The 17,415-nt window shown below is 49.6% G+C and overlaps 1 protein-coding gene across 1 annotated transcript in view; it reads right to left on the bottom strand.

Annotated features, from left to right (window-relative positions):
- The window catches only part of GTF3C1 (general transcription factor IIIC subunit 1), an 86,551-nt gene that overhangs the window by 5,898 nt on the left and 63,238 nt on the right, over positions 1-17,415 (bottom strand). Inside the window, exons 26-32 of the mRNA XM_039478061.2 lie at positions 16,383-16,464; positions 14,423-14,535; positions 12,097-12,159; positions 10,251-10,344; positions 5,924-6,096; positions 4,288-4,575; positions 3,488-3,747 (exon numbers count right to left, since the gene is read on the bottom strand). Coding sequence (XP_039333995.1) covers positions 3,488-3,747; positions 4,288-4,575; positions 5,924-6,096; positions 10,251-10,344; positions 12,097-12,159; positions 14,423-14,535; positions 16,383-16,464 — 1,073 coding nt within the window. The remainder of the gene's footprint in view (positions 1-3,487; positions 3,748-4,287; positions 4,576-5,923; positions 6,097-10,250; positions 10,345-12,096; positions 12,160-14,422; positions 14,536-16,382; positions 16,465-17,415) is intronic.

The following is a 17,415-nucleotide window of genomic DNA, read 5'->3' as shown; positions in this document are numbered from 1 at the left end:
GCTTTGGGGCACCATGAACCACGCCCACGTAAGACAGCAAACTTCACTGATAAACGTCATGTGTGTTCTGACAACTCCAGTGACCAGCCATTTCCTACTTTCCTCCCTCCCTGGGGCTCCCTATTCCTGAGACACAACAACATTGAAATCAGGCCAGTTAATAACCTTACAATGGCCCCTCTGTGTTCAAGTGAAAGGGAGAGTTGGACATCTCTCACTTTACATCAAAAGCTGGAAATGATCGGGGTTTGTGAGAAAAGCATGGTGACAGCAAAGACAGCTGAAAGCCAACGTTAGTCTAACGCTGTGAGGGCAAAGGCAAAGCTCTTGAAGGAAATTCAAAGTGCTACTCACGAACAACAATAAAGCAAAAACAGCCTTGCTGCTGACATGGAGAATGTTTCGGTGGTCTGGATAGATCAAATCAGCCACAACATTCCCTTATGCTAAAGCCTAATTCAGAGCAAGCCCCTAACTCTCTTCAATTTTATGAAGGCTGAGAGAGGTGAGGAAGCTGCAGAAGAAAAGGTGAAAGCTAGCAGAGGTTGGTTCATGAAGTTTAAGAAGCCGTTTCCATAACAAAAAAGTATAAGGTGAAGCAGCAAGTGTGGAAGAAGCTACAGCAAGGTGTCCAGAAGATCTAGCCAGAATCAGTGATGAAGGTGTATACATTAAACCGATTTTCACTGTACACAAAACAGCTTTATATTGGAAGATGCCATCTAGGACTTGCATGGGTACAAAGAAAAAGTCAGTGCCAGTTTCAAGGCTTCAAATGACAGGCCACTCTCTTGTTAAGAAGTAATGCAGCTTGGTGACTTTGAGTTGAAGCCAATGCTTATTTCCCATCTCCAAATTCTTAGGACCCTTAAGAATTATGCTAAATCTGGCCGGGCGCGGTGGCTCAAGCCTGTAATCCCAGCACTTTGGGAGGCCGAGGCGGGTGGATCACGAGGTCAAGAGATCGAGACCATCCCGGTCAACATGGTGAAACCCCGTCTCTACTAAAAATACAAAAAATTAGCTGGGCGTGGTGGCGCGTGCCTGTAATCCCAGCTACTCAGGAGGCTGAGGCAGGAGAATTGCTTGAACCCAGGAGGTGGAGGTTGCGGTGAGCCGAGATCACGCCATTGCACTCCAGCCTGAGTAACAAGAGCAACACTCCGTCTCAAAACAAAACAAAACAAAACAAAAAACAAAACAAAAAAAAGAATTATGCTAAATCTATTCTGCCTGTGCTCTATAAACAGGACAGCAAAGCTGGATGACAGCACATCTGTTTACAACGTGGCTTACTGAGTGTTTCAAGCCCACTCTAGAGACCTACTGCTCAGACAAAAAACATTCCTTGGCCAGGCGTGGCGGCTGATGCCTGTAATCCCAGCACTTTGGGAGGCCGGGGCGGGTAGATCATCTGAGGTCAGGAGTTCGAGACCAGCCTGGCCAACATAGTGAAACCCCATCTCAACTAAAAACACACAAGTTAGCCAGGTGTGGTGGCACACACCTGTAGTCCCAGCTACTTGGGAGGCTGAGACAGAAGAATCGCTTGAACCAGGCAGGAGGAGGACGCAGTGAGCCAAAATTGCACCACTGCACTCTAGACTGGACAGCAAAGAGTAAAACTCCATCTCAAAAAAAAAAAAAAAAAGATTCCTTCCAAAACAGTGCGCTGATTAATGATGCCCCCGGTCACCCATGAGCTCTGATGGAGATGTTCAAGGAGATGAACACTGTTTTCATGCCTGCTAACACAACATCCATTCTGCACCTCATGGATCAAGGAGTCATTCACTTTCAAGTCTTATTTAAGAAATACATTTTGTGGCCAGGCACGGTGGCTCATGCCTGTAATCCCAGCACTTTGGGAGGCTGAGGTGGGTGGATCGCCTGAGGTCAGGAGTTCGAGACCAGATGGGCCAACATGGTGAAACATCATCTCTACTAAAAATACAAAAATTAGCCAGGTGTGGTGGCAGTCGCCTGTAATCCCAGCTACTCGGGAGGCTGAAACAGGAGAATCAGAAGAATCACTTGAACCTGGTAGGTGAAGGTTGCAGTGAACTGAGATCATAACATTGCACACCAGTTGGGGCGACAAGAGTGAAACTCTGTTTCAAAAAAAAAAAAAAAAAAAAAAAAGAGAGAGAGAGAAGGAAATACATTTCATAAGGTTATAGCTACTATAGTGATTTCTCTGATGGATCTGGACAAAGGAAATTGAAAAACTTCCGGAAAAGAGTCACCATTCTATTTTGAGGTGGTCAAAATACCCACATCAACAAGAGTTTGGAAGAAGTTGATTCTCACCCTCATGGGTGACTTTGAGGGGTTCAAGTCTTTAGTGGAGAAAGTAACTGCAGATGCAGTGAAAATAACAAGAGAACTAAACTAGAGGCGGAGCCTGAAGAAGTGATGGAACTGCTGCAATCTCAGAATCAAACTTCAACAGATGAGTTGCTTCTTATAGATGAGCAAAGGTGGTTTCTTGAGTTTCTTAATGTAGAAACTACTCCTGGTAAAGATGCTGAGAACACTGTTGAAATGGCAACAAAGGATTTAGAATATTATATACACTAGGTAGGGCATGTGTGATGCCTGTTGTCCCAGAACTTTGGGAGGCCATGGTGGGAGGATCCCTTGAGGCCTGAGACCAGCCTGGACAACTGAGTAAGGCCCTGTCTCTACAAAATATTTAAAAATTAGCTGGTTATGGTGGCACATACCAAGCTACTACCTAGGAGACTGAGGCAGGAAGACGATCTGAGCCCAGGAGCTTGAGGTGACAGTGAGCTATCATCATGCCACTGTGCTCCAGCCTGAGCAACAGAGCAAGAGCCTATTTCTAAAAAATAGCCTTGGTGTGGTGGCTCACGCCTGTAATCCCAGCACTTTGGGAGGTGGAGGAGGGAAGATCACTTAAGGCCAGGAGTTTGAGGCCAGCCTGGGCAACCTAGCAAGTTCCCATCTCAATCATTTTAAATAAATAAAAAATAAAGTTTCAAAGATCATCAACAGAACTAAGTGTCAAAACTGGAAGTAAAGGAGGTAAGAGATCATGAATGTGAGTGAAATACTCTTTCCTGGTAAAGGATCAAAAGATAAGACCCAAAAGGTTCCTAAGAGTGCGTGCTGTAGAGTTACAGAGCTAAGCAGCAGGAGAGGAGAGTCCAGGCAGTGACAGGGCCGTGCGTGGAGAATGGGCAGGGCGGGGAGGAGGAGTGCTCTGCTCCTCCTTGTGAGCCTGCCTGCCTGCCTGCCTGCCTGCCTGCCTGCCTGCCTGCCTGCTGAGGCCTGAGGCACAGCTCCGACTAAAAGACAGGCGGTGTTGGTGAGCTCCCGCACAGAAGTGTGGACGCAGCACAGGCACACCTGAGCTGTGTTTTTCTGCGTGTCCTGGGGCTGCACGCCTGGCCTGGGGAGCCTGACGGTTTAGGTCCCAGCCCGGGCCTCTGGGTCCTCCCCCAGCGCCAGCGGGAGCACTCACCAGCGGGCCTGAGCCGGGCGGGCACAGGGGTGCAGCGTAGCCGGAACTTCATCTGGCAGGAGTTGACCACGATGCTGTCGTTGGGGTTGAGGTTGCGGGTGCTGACGATGCCGGGGGAGTAGTAGCCCCTCATCAGCAGGTAGTTGGTGTGGGAGGCCTGGGCGGGTTTCACCTCCATGCTCCGGCGCTTGCCCCCGACGCCTTCGTCCAAGTCTTCATCTTCATCCTCATCGTCTTCTAGGCTGCCATCCTTCCCCAAGCTAGAAGAAAATTGCCCTGGAAACCTGAGCACAGGCCAGCCAGCTGCTACTGTAGCCTGTCCCCTCCCTCGAGAGGCCTCTGTGCCTGGGCCCCAGCATCTGGCTGTGCTTCATTACCAAGGCTGGGGTGTACGGCTGCCCCAGATGCATCCCCTTCCCCACCTTCCAGCACATCCTGCTCACCCCTTGTCACATATCCATGTCTCTGTGAGGACTGTTCCTCTTGCCCATCTCTCAGCCCAGAAAACACCCACTTCCCTGGGAAGCCCCAGTTCCACGGCCAGGCCCTCAGGACCAATCCTCCCTTCTCTTCCCTGCCCTCCCCTGCCCCGCTGTGCTGCATCCTTCTCTTTGGTGGGTTCCCACAGCACCTGGGAGGCACAAGCAGAGGAGGCCTTGGACTGGACTGTAATTCCCAGTCACTCATCTGCAAAGCCCGTCCTGCAAGCTCCCAGAAGGCATTACTGACCCCTGCTTGTCTGTGTCTGGCCAATGCCTAGCACGTGTCCAGACCTGATGTCGTGGACGCCGGGCTCTTACCTTTTGATGACCTCATTCTCCACCATGGAGCTATCTACCACGATGATCTGCTCCGGGATCCTGACGTCCACGGAAATAAGGCCCAGAGAGAAGAGGGTCAGGACGGCCACACAATTTCCTCCAGGGCCATCCAATGAAAAGGCCACCATGTCATTTGTGGGCTCATTATTATCCTGGTCTTTGAAAGAGAAACGATCAGGCTGGTCCAACTTGCCAGCAGCCCGCATTCTGTCCAAAAACTGGAACGACTCCGTGCAGATGGTGCTTGGAAACCGCCACGTAAAAATCCTACACAGACAGAAAGGAAGGGCCTGAGGGGTGGCCGCGGGAAGCCTCCATTTGGACAGGCTATGAGCACACCAAATCATTGTGGCAAGAACTAAGCGAAATGCCCCGCTTCTCCCCTACAGCTCCTTCCCATCCCAAATGAAGGCGCTGCGTTCCCAGCTAGGGGTGTGTGTGTGTCTCTCTTCCCCGCCCGCCTGAGCATCTTCCAGGCAGAGTCCTGTCTCATCTAACTCAATGTGGCCTTACCCGGCACTCCAGGAGGGTGCTGGCAGGCTCACCTCACCGGCACTCACCGTACACAGCTGCTGAACTAGGGATGGTGAACATGCTTTCTGTAATAACAGTCTCCGCACAAAGCCAGCCCTGGTCTCACAGAAAGGATGGGACACGTGTGCCTAAGCTCACTGTCTCCATGCAGTGCCTGGTGAGTCACTTCCCTGGCTCTGTCCAGAGAGCAGCATTCCACGACCTTGCTACCAGGGTCAGAGGGAGGGACCCAAGGGGCCTTCCTTGTTTGCTGACCACCCCCTCGGTTCAGACAGGGACATGCGGTCAAGAGCAGTGGCTCCGTGACAAATGACCTTGTTGGACTTGTACATGTATCTTCTGCTGCCAAATCTACTTCCCAGAGGCCTGAGGGTCATTTGGGGTGAGGGTTTAGGGAGGAGAAAGTGTCTACCATCACAGGGAAGGGATGAGATCAAAGAACCGAAAGATTCTTGGTGTTGTCTCTGAGCATGGCTACAGCCCCGTGCTGACCGGAGGTGGGCAAGGAGAATGGCGTGAAGGGGAAACCATCAAGGTGGCAGCTTGGGAATATTCTCAGGGGTTTCCTCTGCATGTGGTCAGGAGGCTGATGATGCTATGCATGCTGCCACATGAAGCCACACTGCAAGAGAACCTCAGGAGGAGGCCTGTCTGAATGTACCTCTGCACCTCAACCCTGCAACAGCTGCTGGTGCTGCAGATGGGCCCGGGAGGCTTCCCGGGTCTCGGGGCTATGCGGAAGAGGGACTGAGGCTAAGCCCAACCAAGAGGGTGGACTTCCAGCCAGGCCAATGACTAAATGCAAGGCTGACTTCACACCACTTGATGAGAGAAACGAAAATAAACTACCTGCAAAAATGGCAATGCCACCAAAACAAAGATACTGCCAGTGCCCACCTTGTCCCCACACCAGAAAGGAAGACAGGGGCTGGAGGAAACCCCAGCCTGCATCTTGCGCACAAGGCTTTGAGGGGTCCCGGCTCCTACACACTCTCATGGTCCTGGATGTTTCCTTTGTTCCTCTTTACAGACAGGGCATGGCTCAACCTCAGAGTACCCATGGCTTCTGAGAGGCACTCACCTGTAGTAGGTCTGGGACAGCTGGTAGGACATTGGCACGAAGGGCAGGGCCCGGTTCTTCTTGGGGCCCAGCATGTGGTTGACCCGGCGCCGGTTGACCAAGCTCCTCTTCTGGCACTCCATGAAGGCCTTCACGAGGACTTGGTCCTTGTACTCCCGATAGAGGCGGAAAGTCTGCAACACAGCATGGCGAGAGTGAGTAGGGTTCTCCAGCCGGCCAGGGAGAGGGGCGGGGTATGTGGATGCAGAGGCTGTGACTGATGCTTTACAGAGGAAGTGACAGACTGGGGGAGGCTGGCATGTGTGTGTGTTAGTGGGTATGTGTATGAGGGGTGCTGAAGAATTCTGCAACCCAGGTCTCACACCATCACGTCACACTTCCACAGACCACAAAGGACAGGAACCTGATGAGACCGGGTTTATTCACTTTGTATCTTTTGGATACGAAGATAGAGGAATCAGCACAGAATCATCTGGTCGACCACTCTGTCCCTTGGCCTCCCACCCAGCTATCAGTACGTCGGGTTGGCTCTACTTTCCAGTGCATCGGGTTCATGCCACCGCTGTTTCTCAGATGACTGGTCTCCCTCCTTCTGCATGTCACCTCCCACTAACCCCTGACCATTCTCCACAGCAGCCAAAATCATCCTTCAATGCCTAGATCGGACAACACATTCCTGCCCTGCCTCAAACCCCCCTCTGCAGATTCAACAACTGGTCCTTTCTGAGGACCAGGAGCATGGTGAGTGGGGCCCGCCTGCCTGCCACTCTGGCCTCACCTCCTCCACCACCACCCCTTGCTCACTGCCCTCCAGCCTCCTGGGCCTTCTTACATGTCTTGAAAAGTCTAGGCATCCTACCTTGGGGCCTTCGCCCTGCCACTCCCCTAAATCTCTGCAGGGCTGATTCCTCAACATTCAAGTCTCAGGCCAAATATTTCCCCTCAAATAATAAATTCTTCTCCATTCTCCTCTGCGGCCAACTGCCTCGTATTATCCTGTTTTATTTTCTCCATAGCAGCTACCTGAAATGATCTCATCTGCTTACTCCTTGTTTAGAAGTCCCAGGAGAACACAGATTCATTTTTTATTTTTAAAAATTTTTTTTTGAGCCAGGGTCTCACTTTGTTGCCTAGGCTGGACTACAGTGGCACCATCATAGCTCACTGCAGCCTTGACCTCCTGGCTCAAGCGATCCTCCTGCTTCAGCCTCCTGGGTAGCTGGGACTACAGGCACTATGTCTGAGATGGAGTTTTGCCATGTTGCCCAGGCTGGTCTCGAACTCCTGGCCTCAGACAATCATCCCACCTCAGCCTCCCAAAGTGCTGAGATTACAGGCGTCAGCCACCACTCCTGGCCTCGATTCAACTCTTGCTGCTGCCACCCAGTGCCTAGGTGGAAGGAGGTGCCTCTGCTGGACATGCTATGGTGACTTCATGGCTCAGCCTGCTAAGTCTCATGGACCTGGGCCCCACCTAGCGGAAGAGCAGCTCAAAGGACCATGCGGTCAGCAGAGTCTCTATTCCTCTAGGCTTCTGAAAAGGAGAAGCAATCATCTGCCAGCCTCTGAAAGAGCTCCTACAGGCCTGTCTCCTCAAAAGCACTGGCCAAAAAAAATCCCTGTCAGGGTCTAAGGATTTTAGGTGCTGCCCCAGGACCCTGAGTGCCAGAGGAGGCTGAGGCACATGGACTTTAAGTGGTTCTCCGAGGTCATACTGCCAAGCAGGGGTGGAACTGAGGAGAGAAGAGCCACCTCACCACTGCACCTTCCTTTCAGCGGAGGGACACAAGGCGACCGGGGACCAGCATGGTGGTCAGCTGCATCTCACTCCTTGCAACAAGCCTTCTGTGACTTTGCTCTTCTCTTCCATTTGAATGTAATCAGTGAATGGATGTATTCTCATACAAGGGGATAGGAGTGCTCAGGCATGTGTGGGGAGTTGGGGGGTGTGGTTTACCCACTCATATTTCCAAGAGGCTGGGCTGTCACAGGCACAGTGAACCCATCTGCCGCCTTCCACTGGCTTCTCAGAACCTTGAGCTTCTCAGGGGCCTCGTGGGGTCCCCTATGGGGCTCTGACATTGCTATTGGCCTTCCAGTCCTCACTCAAGAGCCAGTGAAGAAGTCACTAAAGAAGTGTCCTGCTTCCTGCCAGGGGAGGAAGGTCGCGCGGGCCAGGTGGTCTCTCTTAGGTGACTTTCCATGCCCCTGGGGGTTGAGGTAGAGTAACTAGGCCTTCGGTACTACACAGCAGAGCCTAGATGCAGGAGGAAAAAGCAGTGGGATAATACCGGGGACAGATCTGGCTGGAAGGCAGGGGGCCTGGCTTTTGCCATGGGGCTGGGCTTTCCGGTTTGGAGGTGGGGTACAGTGAAAAAGATCCCCAAAGTCCCCTCCAGCTCTGAGCCACTAACGAGCAGAAGAGCTGAAAGGCCCACCCCAAAGCCAGAGGTCAGAAATTTGGACTCTCCTATATGCAATGTTGGAAGTTAATTTGAAAACAAAGTTGTTTTTTTACCTTTTAAACAAGTGTGTGACCAACAAAACGCGGTCTGTGGACTGTTTATTTGGAACTTCTACCCGGTACTATGTATGATTTTCTCTGCAAGTTCAGGCTCAGACAGAACTTTGCTTTCTTCATCTACAAAATGCTGGGGTGGCAGAGGGGTGCATGGCACTGATACTAGCCTTCCACTCCAAAATGTGTATCCTTGGCTGGATGTGTAAAACAGGCACGAGGAAATAAAACACAGGGCTCAAGGGAGGCACGGCAAGCATGTGGAGGACATTTCTTGGGCCCTTCTGATTGATGGTGCCATGTGTCCCTGCAGAGGCACAGAGACCCTCCAGGTGATTACTGAAACAGGAGAGATCACATGCACACTCAGTCTTGGGTGTGCTGAGGCCTGGCCACAGCTAAGACTAGGGCCAGGGTGCTGCTCTGAAGCAGGGCATTTTCCTGAACCAGCTCCATTTCCCCCAGTCATCCCTGCCCCACTGTAGCCAAAGTAACAAGCACACGCCTGGGAATGCAACAAGCATGTGTGGTCCCCCGGCAGGGTTGACACCGCTGTTTCTGCAAGGCTGGCCTATGGGCTCCTTCAGGACTGGGGGCGGTGGCATACTCTTGTCAGGGCCCTACTCTGCTGCTCCTAACTGGAGTCTCTGAGGGTGGGGCTTGGGCTCCACATGCTACAAGATCTCTTTGTGGACTCCTAGGTGACCTAACCATCAGGTCCTCACCCATCCAAACTCATCATCAGTGGGACTAGAAAAGTCCTTTTTTTTTTTTTTTTTCCCCTCATATTCCCAATCAGGTAGACTTGTTAATGTAAGCCAGGAGCAGATTTTTAGGCTTAGAGATGAAATGCAAAATGAATGGGTCCTTCTTATAATTCACTTTTGCGATGACTTTGGGGAGAGCGAGGCCCTGGGTGACACTGGCTGGGGCCCCTCAGCACCTCTCTGTTGGGGTCCGGGGTGATGATTGAGCTGTGTGGTCTCAGGCGTATGATTTAACTTCTTTGAACCTCAAGTGTCCACATTTGTAAAAGAGTAGTAAGAGCACTGACTTCCTAGGCTCCACGGGGGGTGGGATGCCATTTCCCTTCCTCACTCTCATCTTCCTTCAGCCGCACTAGAGCAGCCGCGCAGACCTGTGTACAGAAAAGGCGGCTTTCCCACCCAGTGATCTCCATGACCAGAATATCTCGGCATCCGTTAAGTGATGATTTGAAAAGCTACGCCGCAGAGCTCAATTACTTCCTCAGTTCTTTTGCCATGCCTCATTTCCTCTCCTGCTTCATTTTCTTTCTTAAACATTAGACTTAACAACCTCAGCTCTGAGAGGCATGGTGGAGGTCACTGGATCCAGTCCCCATGCTCTAAAGACTAAAGAGAAAGATGAGAAGCTGGCCAAGGGTTGCAAAGCTTCAGTTCTATGAGATGCTGAGCCCTGGAGGCTCACAGCGTGGTAATAACAGGTAACAATCTGATACTGTACACCTGAAATGTGTCAGGAGGAGAGATCGCAAGGTGCTATGCTGCGTGATGGATGTGCTAATCAGCTTGATTGTGGCGATTATTCTGCAATGTATACATTTATCGAATCCTCTAGTTTGATATGCCATAAACATACACAATAAATACAGAGAAATAAAAATAAAAACAATAATAAAAAAATAAAGTCAAAAGACGTGTGGCCTGGCATGTTGGGGGAATCAGCCCCTGATGGCCCACGATGGAGACCAGCAGGGGTCAGCACGTCATGAGCCCGGCCTGGGAAGGGCCCACGTCCCTGCTGTGCTGCCGAGCAGCCGGTACCCACCTGGAATGACTGGTAGGACTTCATCTGACTGTCCGAGAGGGCCAGTGTGCTCTGGATCAGGTTCTGGAGCACCAGAAAGTGGATGTCATCCACACTGAAAGACAGGGGAAGGCAGGGCACCATGAGGCCACAAGCACTGCTCGTGTCGGGCGGATGCAATTCTCAGGGAAGAACACTTGAATCTCACAAAAGGGACACAAACGCTGAAACCATTCACAGAAAACCACAATAAATGACGGTTTCTAGGCTTTATTAACAGGTCACTTTTTGCAGGAGAAAAGTTTCTACGTAGTGGATAAGGGGTGACCTACCCAGAACAGGTTTATAGGAGAACTAACAAATGTGGTTAGTACTTCCTGTTTCTTTCCCTCTAATTCTAAACAAGGTTTTCTCCAACGAAAAAAGGTTTCTCACTGAAATACAGAGCTAAAATCAAAGTGACTCTTAATTATCCAAGATGGAAAAACAAAACCTGACCTTTTGGAACGGCATTTTGCTTGGAAAGCTCATGGGTTGGGAGTTAAAATCCTTTCCTCAACCTACCTTAAAACTTGGCCAGCGATACTTAAGGCCAGGGGGTCAGGAACTTTTCCTCTAAAGGGTCTGATAATACATGTTTTAGTCGTGGTGGGTTCTATGGAGTCTGTTGCAAGTAGAGCTGCAATGCGGTCTGAAGTGTGTGGATTCCACTTACACATGAACTTTCTTTCACCTCTATCACCCTGGAAAGAGCAAGACCAACCCCTTTTCTTCCTGTCCCTTCAGCCTACTCAAAATAAAGATGAGAAGGAAGACCTTTAAGATGATCTACTTCCACTCAGTGAAGAGTAATTATATTTTCTCTTCCTTATTTATTTATTTATTTTTTTGAGAGAGAGTTTCACTCAAGTTACCCAGGCTGGAGTGCAATGGCATGATCTCAGCTCACGGCAACCTCCACCTCCCAGGATCAAGCGATTCTCTTGCCTCAGCGTCCTGACCAGCTGAGATTACAGTTGCCTGCTATACCCGGCTAATTTTTGTAGGCGGGGGTTTCACCATGTTGGCCAGGTTGGTCTCAAACTCCTGACCTCAGATGATCCACCCACTACAGCCTCCCAAAGTGTTGGGATTACAGGTGTGAGCTACCGCGTCTGGCCCCTTATTTTTTCAAGTTTCTTTTCTCTAGCTTATTTTATTGTAAAGTATAGAGAGTACAGTATATAGTACATATAACATACAAAACATGTATTAATCGACTGTTTTTTATTGATAAGATTTTTGGTCAATAGTAGGCTATCAGTGGTTAGGTTCTAGGGAGTCAGAAGTTCTATGTGGGGCATGGTGGCTTTACGCCTGTATATCAATCAAACTGTTTGTTATTGATAAGGCTTCTGGTCAACAGTAGGCTATCAGTGGTTAGGTTTTAGGGAGTCACGAGTTATACGTAGGGCCAGGAGTGGTGGCTTACACCTCTAATTCCAGCACTTTGAGAGGCCAAGGTGGGTAGATCACTTGAGGCTATGAGTTCAAGACCAGCCTGGCTCCACTGCACTCCAGCCTGGGTGACAGAAAGAGACTCTGTCTCAGAAGGAAAAAAAAAGTTGTATGTGGATTTTTGACTGTACGGGGGGTTGGTGTACTCTAACCCACAACTTGTTCAAAGGTCAACTGTACTCACCTCTGATGTTCTCACATAAAAGCAATGTAGACAACGTATAGACTGGGCATGGCTGTGCGCCAATAAAACTCAACACAAACAGGTGGTGGGCTGGATTTGGCCCTAGAGTAACAGGCCCAGTGCAATAGGTTGTCAGCCACCAAGTTAAGTAGCTGAGGAAATGTGACTCTATATACCAGTACTTGCCTGTTAAGTTCATCCTCTTTCCTGGTTTGATCTTTTTCATCCCCAATTGCCAAAACTCGGTACCTGCAAAAGAAACGTAAGAGCGTGTTAATGAAACAAAGCAGCTCCTCACTAACCAAGCAGATGCTCGTTCAAGATGGCCATTTATTGGCTCAGGTGTTGGGAGTGGGAGAAATGTTAAACGCACCAAAAGTCAAGCGCTGTGCATGTGAATTAAAACAAGAATATACCCTGTTCTGCCTGTTCTAAAAAGGAGGGCTGAGAGAATGTGTTCACTTACCGACAATTATGTGGCAACACGAGAAAATGTGAATTGGCAAAGATCCACTGTTAATTGTTAAAGAAACAGAATTTAAAACTGCAAGTGTATTAGAATACAAAAACAAACAAAACAACAACAAAAACAAGCACAAGGAAGAAACCTGGAAGAAAATGTCCTGGAAATAATCTAAAAGTGATTCTCATAGAAATAGGAAAAAGGTGGTTTCCGGAGGCTGCGAAGTGGAAGGGAAGGAATGAAGAAAGGAGAGACACTGAGCGAAGGTTGCAAAGTTACAGTTAGACCAGAGGAATCAGTGTTCACGATCTAAAACTGCATGCTGACCACAGTTATATATTTTGAAATTACTAAAATAATAGATTTTTAACATTCTTATTGCCAAAAAAAGAAGTTGGTGAGATGACAGTTATGTTGATTAACTTGACTTTGTCTTTCCTCAATGGACACATATATCAAAACATCACACTGTACCCCATAAATATATAAAATTATCATTCATCAATTAAAGAAATATGAAAAATCCCCAAAGAGTAGCCATATTAGGTGCTGAAATTAAAAACTATTTCCCCATTTCCTTTTTGAGCTTCATGTAATATCATTTTACTGTATTTATACCAAACAAGTAAATTGAAGAATAAATCATAGAACTGACTTTTATAAAATACGGTAAATTGGCCATTTGTAGGACATTTCTTTGGTTTCTATCAAACTAATGGAAAAATTAATTTTGATTGCAATAGTCAATCCCTCTTATAATTTAGTGCCAAGAAAAAGAAACTTTTCAGAAACGTGAAAATAAGCTCTGCTTCCTGGGGTTCAAGCAATTCTCCTGCCTCAGCCTCCCAAGTAGCTGGGATTACAGGTGTGTGGCTACTTTTTGTATTTTTAGTAGAGACGGGGTTTCACCATGTTAGCCAGGCTGGTCTTGAATTGCTGACCTCAGGTGACCGCCTGCCTCAGCCTCCCAAAGTGCTGGGATTACAGGCATAAGCCCCTGCGCCTGGCTTGGAACCATTTTCTATTTTGCCTTGCCTGCCAGATGTTCAGGATCACAATCAGTATTAAACTGTTACACTTGCAACTTTTTCTTCTCTCTAAATGGTTCTCGGGCTCTCCTTTAAAACTCTGTCTTCTTTTATGATTGAAAGTTGCCCCACAACTTTACAAAAAATATGTGGAGATATACATTACAAATCAGTAAAAAATTACAAATCTTTACTAATTTTGTTACAAGATGCAAACAGGCCATTGGATTGACTTTAAACCATGTCATTTGGGAATTCTGGGGAACAGTTTACTGCAAACCAAAAACAAAACCATAAAGTAGGTAAAGGATTTCAGCTCTGAAAACGAGTAACAAACTGCTCTTCAGGCATTGCAATACAGTAGGCGCGATAGACATTACATCTGTAGAGTGAATGAAGGAATGAGGTCCTCATGTGAAATGCTGAGAGCAAGGGTGGAGGTTATCAGTTCACAGGCAGAACTGATGAACGCCATCATTTTACAGGGAGAGATTCAGAAAAACAGTGGCTTGAGGGACCTTTTGGGTGAGGATGGTGGAGAGAAGGGGTCTACATTTGGATGATGCTGAGGAAACAGGCCTGGTTCACAGAACTTAAGATTTAAAAATTGTACAGCGTTCTGTGTTCACACCCAAGAATGTGCTTCCAGATGCCACGTGGTTCCAGATCCTCCTACATTCAAATCCAGGCCCTGGTGCTTCCAAGTACTGTGACCTTGGGCACATTACTTACACAGGCGTTTCCTCATAGGTAGAGTAAGCAAACTCAGCAAAAAGGACACCCACCAGACAAGGAAGCCTGAAGGACTCAGTGGGAGAATGAAAATAAGTGCGCAGCAGGGTGCTAGGTCCCAGTTTTTGTTCAAGTCACCCATGAGAGGAGAGACAGGAGGGCCACTGCAAGGCCAAACGCAGCCAGGCAGGCACTGTGCACTTCCCAGACCTGTTGATGAAGGAGACAGGGCTGGCCTTCTCCTCTTGCCCTGTGAGGGCCACACAGGGCCATCCCAGAAGTGGCTTACCTGGCAAACAGCTCCTGGAGTGTGTCTGGGATCTCAAGGTTAGAATTCCTCAGGGCTGAACTGAACTTCTCTTTAAGCTTCTCCACAAATTCTTTAAACTCGTTGGCACAAACCTTTCAATATAAGAGAATGAGAGGTTAAGCCCTTACTCTTCCTAGAGGGCGGTTTTGATAAGATGCACCAAGGAACATCTTGTAACAAACTCCTGCACCAGTTATCTCCGAGAACCACTGACCAGGCTGCCTCCCTTGGTCACCTGTCATCTGAGAAGCTCGGTCTCTAAAGGAGATAACAGACCCTCACCCCTACGCTCAGGAAACTGGGGTGCCTGGTGCCAACTAACCCGCCGACAGCCTCATACCTGCATCGCCGGCACTCTCCCAAGCCCCCAGTGAGAAGACTCAAACATGCCCCACACGGTGCTCCCCTTGCAGCCTCCCTCCTCCCAGGTCTGGTGCTCCCTGTTTCACCCGTGTAGTCAGCCTCCTTCCTCTGCTCCAGCCTCACACTCCACTGGTGGCCCCCAAATGACTTCCCTCCTCTATATGCGCACTGCAGTCACCTCAGTCCAGACCCAGATCTGAGGAGCAAGCTAGACATGTCACCTGGTGTACAAAGCAACAGGGTATGCTCCCGCTCCTCCCTAGCCTGGTGGCTGTGCAGGACACGGCCCCTGCTACGTCTGGCTGCTGTCCTGATGCTGCACCCCCAGCCTGCGCTCCTTCTCCCCTCACTGTCACTGCCCCAGCTGCCGTCGTTTCCAGTCTCACCCAGTGTTGACACCTTTGCCAAGCCCGCTGGCAGACACTGTAGGTGTCTGCGGGTCACCTATTCCCTTCTTCCCCACGCTTTCTGATTAGCCAGCCTCAACTGGCTATGGGGAGAGAGGATGCCCAGCCTTCTCGGATATACCAGGACAGTCTAAGCCACTCATGGCAGCCTGGGTCCCCTGTGCTGTGTCTCACTGTTTCCCAGCCACGTGGCCCAGGTCTGCCGGGGCGCCTGGGAAAGGCTGCCAGCTGACATAAGGGCCATGTGGGTCTATTGCAGCCCCTCTCCCCACTTCTTCCTGCTCTGGGATTCTGTTGTGAGGACTTGAACTCTCATAGTCATCACCTGCAACCAGGAAGTGACCGGCATAGGATGGAAAGCTGACAGCTGCTGGAGGGGAGTGTGGTGGCATGAGCCCGGGAGTCTCATGACAGCTCTGCTCCCCTGCACCTGCCCAAGACTGCCTTCCCTCAGCTGCCACGCATTTGGTGAAAAAAAAAGCATATACTCCTATTAGGTTAGGTTTTTCTGTCACTTCCATCCAAAAGCATTGCTGAGCCTCCTCCCCCGACCTCTGCGGGCCTCTGCCTTTCTCTTCCAGGAGCTGACTTCACTGGCCTGCAATGGCCATGGACTTCTCTGTCTGTCCCACTCGCCTGTGGCTTCCTTAGGGAAAGGGCTGCCTCTCCTGGTCCACTGGCCTTGCCTGACACAAGTCCTACCACACACGCTGTAGAGTCCAGGGTTAGCACAAAAACTAGAGGTGAGCAGCCTCTGGGCTAAAGGGCAGGAGTCCGGTCAGCAGACAGCTTCCTTGTCAGCCACTGCCCTGGCCTATCTGGACAGAAAATTCAGAAAGAAAACGCACACCCTGTCTGCAAGCTTTCTAGGAAGCCTATAATTTCTGAAGAGATGTTCTATTTTCTTAACAAAACAGGCCCAAGGTACAGCAGCCCTTCAAAGTGGCATGTCAGATTCTAATCATCTTTAAAAATGGGTGCTTGAAGCTAGATCGCGTGAAGTCCAAAGTCAGAGAGCTGACTAGGCGATTTCCCAAGTGAGAAGGAAAAAAAAAAAAAATCCACGTTTCTAAGGCTGGCAGGGGCCCTGTGCGATAAGAGGAGGTGACTAAAGCCCAGATGTCCCCACCTCCCAAGCGGGCTGAACCCTACATCCACACGGGGCCTACCTTTGGATCTTCATAGTCACCTCTTCGATTCATGAAATCTCCAACGAGTGCTTTATCCTGGTACACCTCGGCCAGGCACACCCTGCAGGAAGGAGACAAAGCTGGAGTCTGGAGCTGCAAGGATGCCCGCATTCGGAACCGTCAGAGTTCCATTCTCACGTTTCTGGCCTTGGCTGACCGTGAAGCGTGAATTACTCATATGCCTGTCGCACAACTGCAGCTTTTACAAGTGAAGAACCTGGGGTCAGCCAAGCCTGACCACAGTCAGGTCTGTTTGCACTTTACACTTGGCTTCTCTGAACTTCCATCCTCCATGGGTAACCGAGAACACTGAGTCCCACCTGCCTCTCACAGGATTTTGGCCAGGACCATATGGGCTGATCCACGTGAAAGTGGATCTACATTTAAAAACATCAAACAGGCTTTGGAGTTTATTATTCTTAAGCTCTCTCATCTACTGCAAAGCAGGTGTGTCCACTCACATCTCCATGGTGGAAGGAGAGCCTGACTTGCCCAGAAAAAAATGAAGGGGAAGGTGACCAGCATTTGCTGGGCTCCTGCCCGCCAGGCATGGCTGCCTTCCTAAAGAGCTTGCCAGGCAGAGACTCATTCCATTTACAGCCTGGTAAGGGGACTCCTTGAGGTCACACACACAAGGGCAGGACAGGAGGGCAGATATGGCTATTGTCGGTACTCTCATCCTGGTCAGAGGTGAGGAGCGCCTCCGTGCGGATAAACCCTGTCCTAGGTCCCACAGCACTGGAACCGGCAGTGGAGACCGCCCCTTGGCCTGCTCACTCAAGAGCCCCTCCTGTTCCACTTTTCAGTGGGAACATTCAGCAGCTGGAAAGCCTAAATTGCAGACCACACTTCACTGCCAACTCAGTCATCCTAGCCAGCTCACATCCTCTCTCTGGGCCTGTTTCTATTTCTGATAAAAGAAGAGTTTGGACCGGGCGATCGGAGCCCTTTCAGATGGAAAGTCTAAGATTCTATGCACAGGGGAAACTGGTGTCATCCCTCCATAACCAAT

Source organism: Saimiri boliviensis, chromosome 12 (genome assembly GCF_048565385.1).
Source record: "Saimiri boliviensis isolate mSaiBol1 chromosome 12, mSaiBol1.pri, whole genome shotgun sequence".
Taxonomy (NCBI): domain Eukaryota; kingdom Metazoa; phylum Chordata; class Mammalia; order Primates; family Cebidae; genus Saimiri; species Saimiri boliviensis.
This window is presented reverse-complemented; position numbering and strand designations above follow the sequence as displayed.